This window comes from Ochotona curzoniae, unplaced genomic scaffold, assembly GCF_017591425.1.
Source record: "Ochotona curzoniae isolate NIBS_2020 unplaced genomic scaffold, NIBS_Ocur_1.0 contig_2688, whole genome shotgun sequence".
In the NCBI taxonomy this organism is placed as follows: Eukaryota; Metazoa; Chordata; class Mammalia; order Lagomorpha; family Ochotonidae; genus Ochotona; species Ochotona curzoniae.
The window spans coordinates 9,184,048-9,201,990 of NW_024465553.1; the positions used below are offsets into that span (position 1 = coordinate 9,184,048).

At 41.1% G+C, this 17,943-nt stretch overlaps 1 protein-coding gene across 2 annotated transcripts in view; it reads left to right on the forward strand.

Moving 5' to 3' along the window:
- Positions 1-1,312: 1,312 nt before the first annotated feature.
- Positions 1,313-17,943, forward strand: part of GALC (galactosylceramidase) — a 35,577-nt gene continuing 18,946 nt past the window's right edge. Inside the window, exons 1-8 of one of the 2 annotated variants that reach the window (XM_040975206.1) lie at positions 1,313-1,507; positions 4,902-4,970; positions 5,516-5,579; positions 7,061-7,174; positions 8,832-8,971; positions 10,660-10,698; positions 14,147-14,277; positions 16,282-16,437. In XM_040975206.1, the coding sequence (XP_040831140.1) occupies positions 1,313-1,507; positions 4,902-4,970; positions 5,516-5,579; positions 7,061-7,174; positions 8,832-8,971; positions 10,660-10,698; positions 14,147-14,277; positions 16,282-16,437 (908 nt within the window). The remainder of the gene's footprint in view (positions 1,508-4,901; positions 4,971-5,515; positions 5,580-7,060; positions 7,175-8,831; positions 8,972-10,659; positions 10,699-14,146; positions 14,278-16,281; positions 16,438-17,943) is intronic. The other variant, XM_040975207.1, reaches the window with a different exon arrangement.

The window sequence follows — 17,943 nt, forward strand, 5'->3', positions numbered from 1 at the left end:
TTAGCCAGTTGGGGCATTGTGCTGGACCCAATGGTAGTAGTTTAAGAGAAGTGAGAGAGGAAGAATACCACTTCCACTCTTCCGGGATCCCAGTTGGGTACAACAATTGACAAAAGAAAACAGGCAAATATACAAATTTTATCTAAGTTTTGTCTTGGTTTTATTTCTTCATGATGTTTACACAGTTGATCACGGCTGGAAGGGTCAAGGCTTACGGGAAAGTGGGCAAGATCACTGTTGACACATTTTCTTCTTTCTGCATCTGGAGGAGGGGGGATTTTATCTAAGTTTTACATGAGATTAGAGTCCTCACAAGAAATTGAAGACACCCCACTCTTCTCCCATCTTAGAGTCAATCACTACTGTACTGCACTGGATCAAAATTTATGCAGTTGAAGAACATGGCTAGGCAAAGGAGCTCAGTCTAGGCTAGTCAGATGGGAAGCCACAAGGAAGAAAAGGGCAAGTTGAACAGTCTCGTTCACACTGATTCTAACTCTCCAATTTTGACAAGCACTTGTTACCCAGGGAGGATGGCCTTCCCATAGGAACTTTATCTCCTGGCTTTTATGAAACTCAATAAGCGGCAGGGTGATCTTGCAACTGTTTTGCTTGTTTTTTGAAGTGCTTTTAGTTCAAAATAGTCAATGCGCCAGAGCAGCACATTGCAGGGTGGTATATTCTTAACTCTTCAACGCTAAAAGTCCTGAAGGTATGTTACTAGAATCGAAAGTCTTCAGTTAAGTATTGCCAGGTGTGTAAGATTTACTGAGTACCTATCACCTTCTCTCATTTAAGCATAGGTTGCTGTTCTCAAGATGAAACAGCCTCTGAGAACCAAGTGACCCTACCAAGGTGATAAATGAACTCGGCTGGGTGAGAAGTTCCAAGCTTGGTCGCCTTTCTTATTCTGCCACCTACTGGTCCCAGTACTTGTGCCCTGAGATGTTGGGATGTGTGAATGGCTACTCTTTATTTTTTTCTTTTTGGCAGGTCTTGGGACTCATATCCCTTAAACCAAAGTGCCCAGCCGGTTAGGACCCGTCCTCCGCCCCCCCCCCCCAAAAGCCTCTGAAAACTCTCGAAGGCTAGTAGAAGTAGTAAGAGAAAAGTTCGCCACTTTCTTCCCCCCCGCCCCCGCCTCCGCCTCCGCCTCCGCCTCCGCCTCCGCCTCCCCGAGCACTACAGCGTGCTTCCTCTGGTGGCCCGCACTCAAGATGGCGGCAACGACGTCAGACGCTTACCAGCCCTTCTCTATCATGACGGCGACCGGATCCGCCTCCTTGGGCGCCAGAGTCATGTGACCCACACAATGGCTGCGCTCCTGTTGCAGGCTTCCCGGCAACGCCAAGTGGGAGTCATGACGGCCGCCGCGGGTTCGGCGGGCCGCGCCGCGTTGCCCCTGCTGCTGTGCGCGCTGCTGGCGCCCAGTGGCGCGTACGTGCTCGACGACTCCGACGGGCTGGGCCTGGAGTTCGACGGCATCGGCGCCATCAGCGGCGGCGGGGTGAGAGGCCCGAGGCGAGGATGCCTGGGCTCGCCAGGCGCCCGAGCCTCCCGTCCCACAAGCCCCTGCGGCATGGTCCCTCGGCTTCCGGCCGCGGAGGCTGCTGCTTAGGGTGACTCTAGAGAGGAGGTTAGGTTTGCGTGAAGGAGGATCGGGAGTCCAGAGGGTTAGTGAGAGATGCAGGTGGTGACGAGGCGATGCTCGAGCCCTCATCCTAGGCACCTGCCCCTCCTTGCTGAGAGGACCCCCGGAGGGTCCCCTCGGAAGGACGAGGGGAGCGAAAGCTGACCCCCTGGTCGGTGGCCTTTACATTCTAGAGAGTGGTTGGATGGCTTGGGAAGTGCGTTTCCCCTGGTGACTAGGGTATGGCAGGTTGTTTCTGAGGAGCGACTGTGGAGTAGCTTTTTATCTATCTGTATACATAGGTAAATATGTTTTCTGTTTTAAAGAATGATTTATTTACTTTTCAGGCAGAGAGGGAGAGCTTCCACGTGCTGGATCACTCCACAAATACCAAAAGGTGACCTCCAGCAGTGCGTGCCAGTTTCAGAGCCATGATTGTTTTTGATTCCTCATAAAAGTTACCTGTCCCGTGTGCTTTGTAACTTTTATTCACTCCGCGGCCCTCATTTTGATAACCTTTGGCGGGTTTTAAGGTGCTAGGTGTTTAGGTGAGTTTTTATGTTTTTAAGCCGGAGCAGATGTGAAGCTAAGGCGTGACTCTTAAAGGTTTGCTTTTGTTGGGTTGATCAGATGCGCTTGCTTTCTTCCATTCAATTTAGAACTTGAGTGCTTCCTTGCACTTGATCGCTACCCTGTATATTTATCTAAACCTGAGATAGCCAGTATTTCTTAAAATGAGAATTCAGTCTCTCTGAATGAAACCTTTGCTTAGGTCTAACTTACTAGCCTATTGAAAAATGGAAGGTCTGGTTAGCTATAAACAACATTAGTAAGATGGGAAGAATCTGTTCGTTACTCAAGTAGAAAATTCCTATCTAACCTGATTGAGTATGCCCAGTTAATGGTGTCCCTAGCTAGAGTGCATTGCTCATCTCAGAAGCTCAATCAACACTGAATGTAACTAGTGCAGCACTGCATTTGTGTACTTATTTAAACTTCTTGGAATCCTTGGTACCTGGCATAGTTTTTTAAGAACAGTTTCATTTGATGCTCATAGTAGATAGGGACGGCATTTGGGTACAATAATTAACAATGTGCTCTCACACTAGGAGGACATGCCTAACTTTTTCTTTTTTCATAATACATACTTTACACAAAGCTTTTGAATACCTCTTGCATGTATGTACTTAAATGTATGCATGTAAAATATTTTTGTGCTCAAACTTTTGGTTCTATTTTTTCATTTTGAAGTATTTTCATGTAGTGTTCGTTCATTTAAATAGGGTCTACTTTATTTGAGGTTCTGTTAAGCTCCTGGAGAAGAGTGTAATTAAAAACTTATCTAGACAATGGCTGCCATTTACTGAGAGCTTACAGTGTGTCAGGTGCTGTGCTGTCTGTCCTTTCAGGAACACTACTCTTAGAAGAGCTGAATGAGCTGTAGTAATTTACTCTCGGTCGCATAGTTTATAGATGACAAAATCGGGGTGCAACTTCATTTGACTGAAAGCCGCCTACCTCACTTGGCCTGTTCCAGGGCAATGACAACAACAAAACCAAACCAGACGAGTGGCTATTAGAAAGAATGTCCTCAGGGAATTTAGAGGGCTGATGCAGAAGAGCAAAGCAGTGAGTAGGGCACTGGGTTAGAGCGTGATGGTGGAGCTGTGGACCTGGTCTCAAGCACTTAATGAAATCAGTGGGCAGAGGCAGACTTTATCCTTCCTTGAAGAGGTGGAGTTTGAGCCTGTTGTTCAAATGGGACTGTGGAGTTTACTCCAGGTCAGAAGGAAAGGAAAGAAAAAGCTGTATGTCTCGCTAGGAGCTATGCGATTGGTAACAGATAAAGTGCCAGAAGTAGGGCTTAATAATTAAGAGACTTGGGTATAAAATTTAGCAATTTGAATTTTTAGCAGATTTGAACATAGCGGTTTTAAAAAAGTTTATTTTACTTGAAAAGCAGGGTGACACATACACACATGGGAGAGGGAGAAAGAAGTAAAAACACACACCTAGACAGTTTCCCTTTAGGGTTTCACTTCTCATGTGCTCACAACAGCCGGACCTGGGCCAAGCTGAAGCTAGGAGCTCAGAACGTCCTCAAGGTCCCCCATGTGACTGGCAGGGGCCCAAGTGCTTGGGACACCATCTGTTGCCTTACAGAATGTATTCATAGGAAGCTGAATTGGAATTGCAATGGTACTCTGGTATAGGATGTGGGCATCTCAAATGACATCTCTTTATATAAGATTTATTTACTTACAAGAGAGAATCTGCCATCTGTTAGATTTCATCCCCTCCATCCCTGCCCAAGAAGGCTGCAACAGAGAGGTCTGGGCCAGGCCAGAGTCAGGAGTCAGAAATTTCATTCAGATCTCTCATGTGAGCGATAGGAACACAAACACTTGGCCTATTCTCAGGTGCTTAGGTGCTTTCCCAGGCTGTTAACAGGGAGTTGGATTGGAGGTGAAACACCTGTGACACAAACTGTCACGGATATGAGATCCTCTCTCTCGGGGGAGGGGGGAAGATGGAGGGGGGATAGGGTCGGGGGGAGTCTTCCATTTGCTTTACTCCCCAAATGACTGTTTAACAGCTAGAGCTGGACCAGGCTAAACCGGGATCCAAGAACTTCCTCTGGGTTTCTATATGGGTACAGGGGCCCAAGCAGTTGGTTCCTCCACTGCTTTTGCTGGTACATTAGCTGGGAGCTGAATTGGAAGTGGAGCAGCTGGAACTCGAACTGATGTCCATATGAGGTGCTGGCACTGCATGTAGTGTCTTAATCCACTATGTCACAGTGGGGGCCCCTGAGGTCGTTCTTAACAAAGGAGCGATGAGGGGTGATAGTGCTTCCTTCAGCATTGTTGCTTATAATATTTTTCCTGCAAGATGGTAGAGGGAAAATTATCTGATATATATCTCACACATTCTAGTCCAGAGATACTGTTGCTGACAAATGATTTTTGAGATAAAAGCTTGAGTTTCAAGATAAATTTATAATCACAAAATTCAGCTGAAACTTTAGCAAGCTTCGCTGCCTGCCAACTCTCATCTCAGCAGAAGGGAACTTTTCAGCTTGTGGACAGTAGTGTCCTTGATTGTGTGCAATGAATGGCAGAGCAAGGGCAGATAACAGACCTGAGCAATGACTTCCCACAGATCCACGTTGCCCAAGAACTGGCTAAGCATGCGCATGAACATTACAGCCAAGTAGTCATGACCAGGTATGTTTTGTTCATACTTCTGAAAACTTTTTGTTTTCTTTCAGGCAACCTCCCGACTTCTAGTAAATTACCCAGAACCATACCGTTCTGAAATATTGGATTATCTCTTTAAGGTAATGAAAAATAAAAATCATTTTGTGGTACTTGTGATGTTTTAGAAATTGCCTTGTGAATTTAACCCACAGTATTTAGCAGTTTCACAATTCTAGGGTTCTTCTGTTGTTTTTAACAACTATTTGTTTAGTGGCATTAAGGCCAAGGGAATGAGCAAGTGAGGGCTCTGTATGCTCTTTACTTCTCATTTGCCTGTAATGGATTGGGCTGAGCCAAGTTAAGGCAAAACTTGATCCAGGTATCTCACCTGGGTGGTAGGAAACCTACTTAACTGTCATTACCGCCCTTCACGGTGTGCGATAGTGGGAAACTGGAATCAGGAGCCAAAGACAGTTATCAAACTGCGGCAGGTGTCTTCACTGAAATATTCAAACAATGTCCCTTGATTTGGGTTTCTGCAAGGTGAAAAAATGCTTGATAACTCAGTTGTTATTTGATTTTGCTTTTGTTTTCTCGTCCATAAAATGCAGAGGTCAAAGGCAGTAACGAACTAATGTCTTCCTAGGATGAAGCACAGTGTTAATATTTTTACTTTTTTCCACAGCCAAACTTTGGTGCCTCTTTGCATATTCTAAAAGTCGAAATAGGTGGTGATGGGCAGACAACAGGTAGGAGTATTTGGGAAATAGGATTTCCCCTCTCCCCAACATTCTGATCCACATCTAACCACATAGATGGTGATTTTAGGATATAAAGAGTACCAGCACTCGAGATTGATTACTGCTGAGTAAATCGTTTCTCATTGTTCTTTGTTACTTGTAATTTAGCAAAGATGTATACAGATATAAGTTTTCCATCAAAAAGACTATTCAGACTTTGAATTACCTATTTAGTTGAAGTTTCCTAAAACTGCATACATCAGAATATAAGGACCGTTTGGAGTTTGAAATTTAAAAAAGTTATAAAAGTTTAAAATTTTGCGTAGACTATAAGGTATTCTTAATATACAGTTAAAAAGCTAAGTGATTAGTATTTTAGAGTTGCAGCTTTTTCAAGTTTATGACTTGTTAACTTTGTGAATTTTGAAGTCAAAACTGGTTTTACTCAATTCTCAGTCTTCATTGTCAGCATTTTAATTGGTTTTGTCAAGTACGTGTTATCAAGGGGCAACAACAACAACAACAAAAAAGCCTTTTCCAGAAAGAAGAGAAAAAGTCTGTCAATGATTAGGTGTCACTTATTGTTTCTAGGTGATTCCATAATATACCGTTTGTGTACTGCGCTGCTGCTAGTGTGCCGGTGGATGGAAGCATATATATATGATCATATATATGTATATATATATATGTATATATGTATATATAGATATACAGATCTGTGTTTGTGGTGGTAGCAGTAGTTCAAGAGACTGCATATTTTATTATCAGGTTTTTGTTGTTGTTGTTAGGAAGACTTAATAGTGGCTGGCCAGCTTCATTCTGTGAGGATAGTTAGAGGTATAGACAGAAGCAGGTCGTTCTGCTGCGTTCTGATGTTTCCCTTTAAGAAGCGAGGAGGGCCTCTCTTCCTGTTGGGCTCTGCTTGGCCCAGGACGGTCCTGGGGAAGCGTGACAGCACGTGAGAACCTGAAAACACTCCCCTACTGTAGTAGCCTGCTGATGTTACCTTTACTGTAGGTTTGGGCAGGATTGGATTATGGTTAGCATGTGTATATTTTCTCTTTCTTGTTTGTTCCTGACAGGCTTGTGTCAGGGCCTGTCACACGCTTCGGGTGTGGGGTGTGACAGATGGGGCTCAGGAACCTGCAAATTCATATCCAGAACTGAAAGGCTGGACGTTGAAGTCGCGTGAACTTAGTTATGGTGATTTGAAAACCTCAGTGAGGTCCAAAGTGATATGGTAATTTGTTAATTTGGCTTATAAGTGAAAGTTATAGTTTTAATTAAAGGCTTTATGATGCTAAGGGTCATGAGAAAGGATAAAATATTCTGCACTGGTTATTCATTCTCAAGTTATTTAATTTTTTTTTTTTTGCTCACTTTCAGGCTTGGAACTGGAATAGTACTTTTGTGAAGTGTGTGCATATAAGGAAAGTGGCCCTCGGAAGCAGCATTAATGTATCATTTCCTTTCTCTGTTCCTCCCTTCAGATGGCACCGAGCCCTCCCACATGCACTATGAGCTCGATGAGAGTTATTTCCGAGGGTACGAGTGGTGGCTAATGCAGGAAGCGAAGAAGAGAAACCCCAATATTATACTGATGGGTAAGACGTGACGTTGCAATGTCTCTGCACTCTTCTCCCCTTTAGGTTAGGCTCTTGCTCAGATTCTGGAGTGTGTATGCAGCCGGAAGCCAGCACCTGTCAGACACCTGTCTTAGTTCAGTGAAAGTCGGAGAGCTTTGTCACCACTCTGAAGTCACATAAGATAATGGCAAAGTCAGGTTCAGAACCCAATTCCATTCTGTATTTTTTTTTTCTTTCTGTGATGCTAAGTTGCTCACCTCAAAATTCCTTAAAGGGCCATTCCGTTATAGCACTAGAACATTCTTGTTTCTACAAGAGGCATATATAACAGTGTGTGTGTGTGTGTGTGTGTGTGTGTGTGTGTGTGTGTGTGTGTGTAACCCAGGAGTTTGTTGGTTGCTCTTCCAGGAACCAGAGCTAGGGGATAATTTGGTCCTCAACCCCTTATTGCGTCAGGTGCATGTCAGGATCATTGTGTAATTGCTCAGATGGGACTGTATTCATTTTACAGACTTGTAGTAATGTGTACACACTCGGTAAGGTATTCAGACATCCGAGTGGGTGGGATGCTTCCGATACTTGAAATGTGACTAATGTTTTGAGACAGGTTTACATTCCGTGTGAGTCAAATGAGATTAATGATCCATTTTTGAAGATTTGCTTTGCAATTATTGTAAGTTTTTAAACGCAGGATAAGAGTAATATTTTCTAAATTAAAAAAAAAAATAAGCTATTCTTTCAAATGAACTTTTGAAGGGCATTCCGGAGATATGCTGAAGAGTACAAATGTCACACGATCACCCACTGGGCTGCTTCCAAGGGCAGAGCTCATTCCACTGTGGAGACTGCAATGCTAAACAAAGACTTACACACAGTTGGCCTTCAGGCTGGACTGAGCCTCCCGTTGTTTCCAGATGTTCTATTAACGTTAGATTGTTTACGTAAGACACATAGACTTTCCTCCTGAGTTGAGAAGATATGCGTTTTTCATTTTGACTTTGGCTTTTCAGTGCTGAACCAGTTTGGTAATGTACTCAACAGCTAAGAAACTTAACTGTCAAGCTGAATTTGATATAATAGGAATATAATTAAAATTGTTAATTTGTGTTTTTCTACTGTTCTCATTTTTTTGTTTACAAATAGTAAGACTTTAAAGGATATATGCATATACTTCATATTTATGCTTTAACAAAGATAAAATTCCCTGTTGACACTAAATTTGATTTTACTAGATGCGATTGCCCGAGTTATTAATCATCTTAGAAGTTTTAAACTGTAAGAAGTTATGCTGGTGAAATAGTCATACTTCTGCGTAGGAGTGGTTTAGTATGAGCCTGCTTTTGCTGATGCTTTGTGTTCAGCATAGTAAGCAGCATCATTTTTCTGTTGGAGCCTATGAAAGAGAGGTGTTTATATTCGTTGTTTGTTTTTATTTCCTTCTGTTGCAAGAACATGTGCGATTAGAATCTGATTCACAGAATCAATAAGGAGTTATAGTGCAGTGTCAGGGCTTTGCACCGAGTGTTCATCTTTCCCTAAGTTAGATCTGCACTGGGTTTTGCTTAACTGAGTGTTGCTACTTTTTGTTTGCTTTAATGTGAATTCTGTCTTGTTGTCTGGGGTGTCAGCCCCGTTGTATGACACATTGCCTGTGCCTCTTTCCTCCCCTCTGCAGGGTTGCCATGGTCATTTCCTGGATGGCTGGGAAGAGGTTTCAACTGGCCATATGTGAACCTCCAGATGACTGCCTACTATGTCGTGAGCTGGATAATGGGTGCCAAACGTTATCATGATTTGGACATTGAGTATATTGGAGTTAGTAATATATTTAACATATGGCTAATTTGGGGACACTTATTCGTGCTTTTCAAAACTAATTTGATTCAGTGGAGCTTTGTATACTACTGGTATCATTTCATGAGACTAACTTGTTCTGTTGGTGTCTGAAAATAACACAGATTAATTGCCTGTGATCTTTTATTCTTTCTCTTTACCTATAAAATCTTCCCATATCTAAAAACTGTATTAAGTGTATATATATCTTCTTTGAATAGTTAAAAAATGTTTGTACTGAATCCAACCTGATTCTGCTGCTTTCCCTAAATGTTCTCATTCTTAAAGTAATACTATCTTCCCTACACAGTTTATGGCTTTTTTTTAAGATTTATTTTTATTGGATAGTCAGATATATAGAGAGGAGGAGAGACACAGAGGAAGATCTTCCATCCAATAATTCACTTTTGAAGCGGCCAGAATGGCTGGAGCTGAACCAATCCAAACCCAGGAGCCTGGAGCCTTTTCTGGGTCACCCATGCAGGTGCAGGATCCCAAGGCTTTGGGCCATCCTCGACTGCTTTTCCAGGCCACAGGCAGGGAGCTGGATAGGAAGCAGGGCCACCAGGATTAGAACTGGCACCCATATGAGATCCCAGTGTGTGTGAGGCAAGGATTTTAGTCACCAGACTATTGTACCAGGCCCAACACAGTTTAAAGATACGCATTTTATTCTGTTAGTTTCCTCTTGATAATCACGATATAAGAGGAGCTTCCTTAATAGGAAATTCTTTGTTCTTAAAGGTTTATTTATCTCATTTTTATTTATTTGAAAGACAGAGAGATCTCAGTTTTCCATCTGCTGGTTCACTGTTCAGCTGCTGTTGGGTCAGGGTGGAGCCATGCCAGCCTCCCACTGGGTGACAGGAGCCTAGAACTTCATGCCAGCCTCCCACTGGGTGACAGGAGCCCAGAGGCTTGTGCCAGCATCTGCTGCCTCCCAGGGTGTGCATGAACAAGCAGCTAGATGGGAAGCTGATCTGGCACTGCATCCCACTCGCTGTGCTATCAAGTTGTGGGTGTCCCCAAAAGTGGCTTAACCTGCTACACCAGTGTCCCCATCCTAAGGCACTCTTTCTTGTGTCCTTGGAGTCAAAAGAATGATGGGACCCGGACTCCAGAATCATTTCTCTTCTTATAGTTTTTTTCCCTGCAAAAATGAAAGCCAAAGAAGCTCCTTTTCATCTCTGTAACCCAGTACTTCATGTTTCTGATCCTGAAAGATTTAAGTGTGTTGCATCCTAAGAGCTTTCATTTGCCATCTAGCATATCATCCTGATTCTTTATGTTTACCTAAAGCATTCCTTTTGTAGAACATACGTATTCATACATAGCTTTCAGGTGTGCAGAGAGGGGCCTTGTCAGGTTTACTGCTAAGATCTCCACATCTGTTAGTCGCCCAGTTTCTGGTATGGTGCCTGGCAGGCATTGCACTGATGGCATTTGTTGACTAAATGAACGTTCTGTTGTTTAAAGTCTCTGGAATATATAAATCTTTGAAAAATTGCTCTCAAATATTTTAGTTATATATTCTCTGGAATTTTCCGTAAGGTAAGGACGATGACTTATCAGGGAATGTGAAAGTTGATGTGAGAAATAGCATCTTAATGGTCATGCGCACTTTCTGACTTCTGAAACTTTTTACTTTGGACTTACTTTCTGTTTTACAGATTTGGAATGAGAGGACATTTAACGCCAGTTACATCAAGGTCTGTTCAATTTTAATACCTTCCTGAAAAGTTAGTGAATAATTAGTGAATAATTCTTTGTCTTTTCATTTGGTAGAAAAAATCTGGTAGAAAATTTGTGGAAGGAAATGATGTTCTGTTTTATTGCACAGTGACTTATTTCGTTATTTGTGACATAAATTTCAAGCCGTTTTAATGTTTTTGTTGGAGACATTAAAGCGTATGTAGTTCTCAGTGTATAAGCCCGAAATTGCCTTTATCTAAACATCTGCATTGCATTTTCTTATTTTAAAATTCATTATTTTTAGAATCATGATAAACATTGTAAAATAATTATATCATTTGACTTTTGAGCATTCATGAAATGTAGTAGTTTCTTATGTCAGATATTTTATATTCTTATTTTTTGCGAAGTTTATGATATCAGAATATGTTGTTATATATAACATGATTTTCTTTTTGATTACCAAAGAGGGAGCAACTTACGTTTTTAAGTTGTTGTTTTTGAACCACTTTCCCTAAATATTCATCTGTTTTTAACTTGCAAAAGCTTCCCCATGAGGAACTCTTGTTACTGTGTGTTTTTTTTCCACAAAAGGAAAAGCTGTGATAATAACACCTTCTGTTGAAAACAAATGGAAGTTTTATTTTTTATGTGGAACTCTTTCCTAGTTTACTATTCAGTCTCATTTGTCTTGTTTTATGTAACTTTCCCTAAGAAATACTGTTTTGTGGTTATACTTGGCTTCTGTGTTTTAAAAGTTTTCTTTAAATTTAATGTTTTATATTTTGAAACAGATAATATCCCATACATTTCATTCATTTACTCATTTATTCTGCAAGCATTGATTTAACACCTAGCTTATCAGACATTGTACATGTTCTTGAAATATGATAGAAGGCACTGCTTCTGCCCGTGAGGCGTATTAGGAGCAGGGTAGAGTCAGATACAGATAATTAGAATACCTGTCATAATTTCTCTAATGGAATAGTTCACATGAGGGATTCTCAGAAGGTGTGCACAGAAGGGACCCTGGGGTCTTTAGGGAAGCGACCTGTGGTGTTTAAGAAGGATGAATAAAAGCTCGTTTCCAAGTTGCTAGGGATGGGCCGTGGCACATGCAAGGAGATGAAAGCTAACAGGAAGTGGGATTTAAGAGAAAAGTATCGTATCAAAGGATAGACAAGCAGAGAGAAGAAAGGGGCTGAGTCAGTAAGCTCATGTGTCCCTCAAAGAGAAACACATTTGAATTGATTTTCTGTAGGAAACAACAGACAGAAAGAGATCTTTCCACTGGGACTTGCCCCAGATATCTGCAACCTTCAGGGCTGGGCCAGGCTGAAGCCAGGAGCCTGGAATTCAGACCAGTTCACCTGCGTGGGTGGCAGGGATCCAAATATTTGGGCCAATTCTTGTTACATCCATTGTGTTCAAGTGTCTCTCTAAGTCTTCTGTGAGAGTTACCGTGGGGTAAACACCTAAAAATCCTTCTTTCGTAACCTCTGATGTTTATTGAGTTTTGCTTAGGATTGATAACAAGGACTCCATATTGGTTTTTATTCCTTCTTGTGGACCAACATTTTTTCTGAGCGTGTCACTGATCTGCTGTCCCACAGCTAGGTTCTGTTTGTTCCTCACTGCTGGATCATGTTGGACCTGGCTCCAAACCTAGTCCCACGTTAAGAGAGAAGTATTTGTTGACTAGGAGTCTGTGTCTGTAACCTTGCAGCTACATTTGAGCAACAGAGAATTTTAACAGTAATAATCCTTAGGTTAACATTGCTTGGAGTCCATTGATAAGCTTAGTTTTTTTGTTTTGTTTTGTTTTGTTTTGGTTTTGTGTTTCTGTTCTGTTCTGTAGACACAGGCATCATCTAAAGGTGCCAGACATTGTCTTACTGGGGATTTTACTTCTGTAGAATTCTGATACGCAAAAGAAATGTCTGTCAGATATGTTAGGCAACCGCAAAAATAAGTTTAGGAAGTCTAAAATAATGAGTAGAGTTACACTCTAAAAGTAGCTATGTTTACTCTATTGACTGCTTGTGTCAAGTAAAGCAACAGAAGTTGTTTTGCCCTATGATGATTTCAGATTTCAAGGACTTGAAGTTAAATAGCTTATGCAAATCAGACTTAGCTTTTTCTTAAAGCTGTGGTAACTAACCTTTTAAAGCTTCAGGGTCTGTTAAGAAGTGACTATTTTATTTACTCATCGTGACACTAGGAACTCTTGAAGCCATCATTGTGAGTGTAAATTACACCATGGAGTCAATGAGTCTTTGTTATTTGTCACGTAATAGGAAATTTTCATCTTTCCGTAGTTCCAGATAAGTTAGAATGTATAAAGTAAGTTTATGAAAGCCTTTCATTCCTTCTTATTGGAATTTGTTCAGCTGATAAGTTATTGAGACCTACTGCAGCCCCCGACAGTTGCAGGGAGCTGAGGGCATGTTTGCAGGGAGGTGTTCTGGTTTGAAAGGTGTTCCTTCTGATTCTGGATCACGTTTCCTTCTCCCCGCTCTGGTTTTGTGTCTAGATAACCCATACATCTTGCCATTTCCCTCCTCTGGTTTTCTAGCATACCCTGTTAGTTTCGGTACCACCTAAAGGTGATGGTTCTATCTTGTGTTGCTTTTTAGTGCCCATTTAGGCCCCAAGTGTAGTTCTAAGCACGAAAGTCGGTGCTCAGGCTGCATTTTGTCAATGAATTCTCCATTCTTCTTCATTTTGCTTTCTCATGAAATAGATTATATAGTGATTTTGCTTTTGTTTTCCATAGGAGATACATTTCTATTGAGAAATACAAGGGTACTTCAAAAATTTCATGGACAAATGGAATTGAAAAGTTAAGTTGGGCACCTGTGTTATGGCATAGCATGTTAAGCGAATGACTGTAATTCCAACATCCCATATCAGAGTGCTGGTTTGAGCTGCTAACTGCTCTATTTCCAATCCAGCTTCCCGTTCATGCTGCTGGAAAAACAGCAGATGGCAGCTCAAGTACCTTGGCTCCTGCCGCCATGGTGGACACAAGGATGAAGTTCCATGTTCCTGGCTCTGGCCTAACCCAAATCCTGCCATGGAAGCCATATGGGGAGATATCTCTCAAGATCTTTATCTTTGCCTTTTCCTGTCTGTCACTCTGCCTTTCAAATAAATAGAATAAAATCTTTGAAGAAAAGTTCATTTTTGATGCAAACAAATTTGCAATTCATGCATACTTTTCTCAGACTGCTTATTTTTCATAACTTTCTGAAGGCACCTCTTACACATTAATTTCAACATTTTTGTTGTCCCTAAATAACCTTCTTTTAATACATTTTCCACATGCTTTTTGAAGTACTCTGGTATTACGGAAACTGTGTTCCCAGCATGCTTGACTTTAGAGTTATTTAGGCTATCTTCATTGCGATTCAAACACTACAAACTCCTTTGTGACCTTTCCTGTGCTGTGTGTTGCTCCAAAAGGTTTTAAGGAAAATGCTGAACTCTAAAGGTCTCCGGCATGTGAAAATCATAGCGAGTGATAATCTCTGGCAGCCGATCTCTGCTGCCATGCTGCTCGACTCTGACCTCATGGATGTGGTTGATGTGATTGGGTAAGGAATCTTCCTCTACTGGTGGCTTCTGCTTGCTCGCTCCGCCTCTCAACCATGCCTCTGTTTCTGATCTCTCCTCCTTGTTTGAGAACATTCTCAGAAAATGAGGTATTAGTGGAAATAAGACATGTGTGGCTCACAGTTCATTCCTTACGCATTGAAATACATGTTTTGAGATCTTTCTTTCTCAGTGCAATACACTGGTAAGCATAAAGATATCTGTTGATATTTGGAGTAACAAAATGGGTTTGTTTAGATTAACGAGCAGAAGTACATTTTTTAAACTTTTTAATTTCAGGATAGTTTTAAATTTATAAAATAAAAATTATAAAATACTGCTAAATTTTTCCATATACCCAGCATCTAGCTTTCTCTGTGGTTAACATCTTAGTGTATTTGTCACAACCTATATAAAGCACACTCAGCTTCCCCTGTTGCAGAACAGAACCTAATTCCAAAGGCAGTGTGCGGGTTCCTAACTTGGGTTTCTGTCGGCTAGGAGTTCTCGCAAGAGCACTGTCCCAGTGTTCTAGAATGCTGACGCAGACTGTAACTCTTGCCAGGTTTCTTTCGCAGTGTGGTTTTGCCTTTGTCTTTATTCCACTCACCCTGACCTCACTGCATTCCAGCATTATGTTTTCCTAGTTAATTTGCATTGTATCCATTATAAAGTATATAGAAACAATTGAAAGATATAACACGTATATGTGTGGATTGATTATTTTTTTAAAAATATTTATTTATCTACTTGAAAGGCAGTATTTACTTGACAGTAAAGGGAAAGCCAGAGAGGTCTTCCAGCTACCAATTCACTATCCAAATGGCCACAGTCCCTGGAACTGGATTGGACCAAAGTCTGGAGCTTGTCCAGGTTTCCCACGTGGATGATAGGACTAAAGTACTCAGGCCATTCTTCCCTTGCTGTCTTCGCTCCTTAGTCATAAGCCAGATCAGAAGTGGAGCAGTCAGGACTTAAACCAGTACCATGTGAGTTGCTGGCATCAGAGATGACAACCCACCCTAATACGACATAGGTCCAGAATTTGTTCTTCAAGCATGAACACTTTGTTTAATGCCACTGAGCCCTTTGTGTTTCATTTAGTAAAATTTGAAATGTACCACAAATAGGCAGATGAATGTCAAGAATTGTAACTCTGTGGCCATTTTTCCATCTATATGCTTTTACAGTCTATCCCTTTTCTTGACCACATTATTATTTTTTAAATATTTTTTTTGGAAAGGCAGATTTACAAAAAGAACGAAAGACAAAGATCTTCCATCCATTGGTTCACTCTGCAAATGGCCACAGTATCCAGAGTTGAGCCAATCCAAAGCCAGGAGCCAGGAGCTTCCTTGGGGTCTCCCATGCATGTGCAGGGTCCCAAGGCTTTGGATCATCTTCCACTGCTTTCCCAGGCCACAAGGAGGGAGCTGGATGGAAAGTGGAGCTGCCGGTATTAGAAGTGGCTCCCGTATGGGATCCCAGTGTGTGCAAGGCAACCTCATCACGCTGGGCACCCCCACATTATTTTGAAACATTTTAGGCATTATGTAGTTCTTTCAATAAAAATGTTTTATTGCATATCTCTAAAGAGAAGGATTCTTTTTCTTTTTTTTAAATTATAAACAATACTATTAACATTTCTAAAAATATAATAATATTGATAGTATCAACTATCCATTATTTAATAGTTTGAGTCTGCATTCATACATTATGGTTGGTTGGTATTGAAGACTCATCTATAGGTTCTTGCTATCTTTTTTTTGTTGTTGTTGTTGTTGAAGAAACTGAAGCGTTTGTGTTTAAAATTTCTCATAGTTTGGATTTTACTCATTTCGTCCTTGTATTTTAACTTCATATGCTCGTTCACCCTTTTTCTTATTGGAAATTGGTAGAGATATGCAAGTGTTCTGAAAATAATGGGCGAATAACTGTTGACAAACTCTTGCCACCCCCAAGTTTCTCAGTCACTCGTATTATAACGCCTTCTCTTTCTTTTCTAGGGCTCATTATCCTGGGACCCAGTCAGTAAAGCAAGCTAAACTGACTGGGAAGAAGCTTTGGTCTTCTGAAGATTTTAGCACTGCCAATAATGGTACGGGTGCAGGCTGCTGGGCTCGCATATTGAATCAGAATTATATCAATGGATGGATGACTTCGTAAGTAAAGCCGTTGAGAGGTTCTTTTGCTATAAAAGTTTGGACAGGAAAGTAGCAGAAGACTTCATGTTAGACTGCCTTTTTCTTACAACCTAGATTCAATGATTGTAACAATGCTGTTTATCTATATAATAGATAAAGATCTTCCATCCATTGGTTTATCCTCCAAATGGACACAGTGGCTGGAGCTGAGCTGATCTGAAGCTAGGAGCCAGGTGCTTCCTGGTCTCCCATGTGGGTGCAGGGTCCCAAGGCTTTGGGCTGTCCTCGACTGCTTTCCTGGGCCACAAGCAGGGAGCTGGATGGGAGGTGGAGTACCTGGGAAATGAACCAGCGCACATATGGGATTCTGGCACTTACAAAGCTAGCATTTAGTCATTGAACCATCCTGCCAGGCCCACAAGTTTTTACTTCTAAAGGAAACTTTTCTCAAATGCTCAGAAAGCAGTTTGTGATTGGATTGAAATAAATTGCTAAATAGAACAAAAGCAAATCAGAGTTTTAAAACTCAATTTATGTAATTTTGGGATTTCAATGCCAGTTGCACAAATACTGTGTCGTTTTTTTTCTTCTCTTGCTGAAAGAAAAAATGTTTATGGTAGGATGTTTGCTTTTGAGAGAAATGTGTGTTCAGTTAATAAGTGAAGGTTAAATAAGAATGAAAATCTAGCATTCATGATCTTACCGTTAGAAACATTGGAGCATGTCTGCTTATATTTATGTGTATATATTTTTAGTATTTTGAGGCCCTACTATAGTATAAACTGTTTAATAAGTGGCTTTTCACCTGACATGGTATCATGGGCCTTTCTTTTATGTGTGTTTCCACTTGATGACTTTTAATGCCTGTTAGTATTCTGAAATGTAAAGCAGGATTTCCCAAACTTGCCCTCTGTTGGAAGTGTGTGAGGTACATGCGGTACTGACTCCTTGGCAGGAATCCAGGCTACTAAATCAGAATTTTCAGGAAAGGCCAGCGGGGCTCCCAGCACTGCCACAGGTGATTCTGATGCCACTCAGGTTTGGGAAGTACTGTTGTAGGAAATGTGTTGTGTCTGATTGACCTTTTCCCTTTTTCTAGAAATGGAGAGTGTTGCAGATTTCATTAGTAGCCTTGTTCAAAATCTCTCCGTATGAATCTGTAACTGTTTGTTTAGGATGTAGTCTTGGGAATGGAATGTCGGTTAGATGTATATAGATTTTTTGAAGTGTGTTTTACTTATTTTACTGCATGCCATCTAGAAGGCCTGTCTCAATTTCTACATCTATCACTAGCCAGAGATGTGAGGTATCTTAAAAACCGTGGGCATGACCACAGAAACTCTCAAAATGTAGAGTGATGTCTGCTTTGAAAATTGGGACTATTATTTGTAATTTGTATTGAGAGAATTAGAAGACGTTGATTTGCTATGATTGCCATTACTTTTTATAAGGCCTTGATAAGAAAAATAAAATGTTATGGGTACATTCTGTTTTTTTTTTTTAATTTCTTTTTAAGGGCTAGCA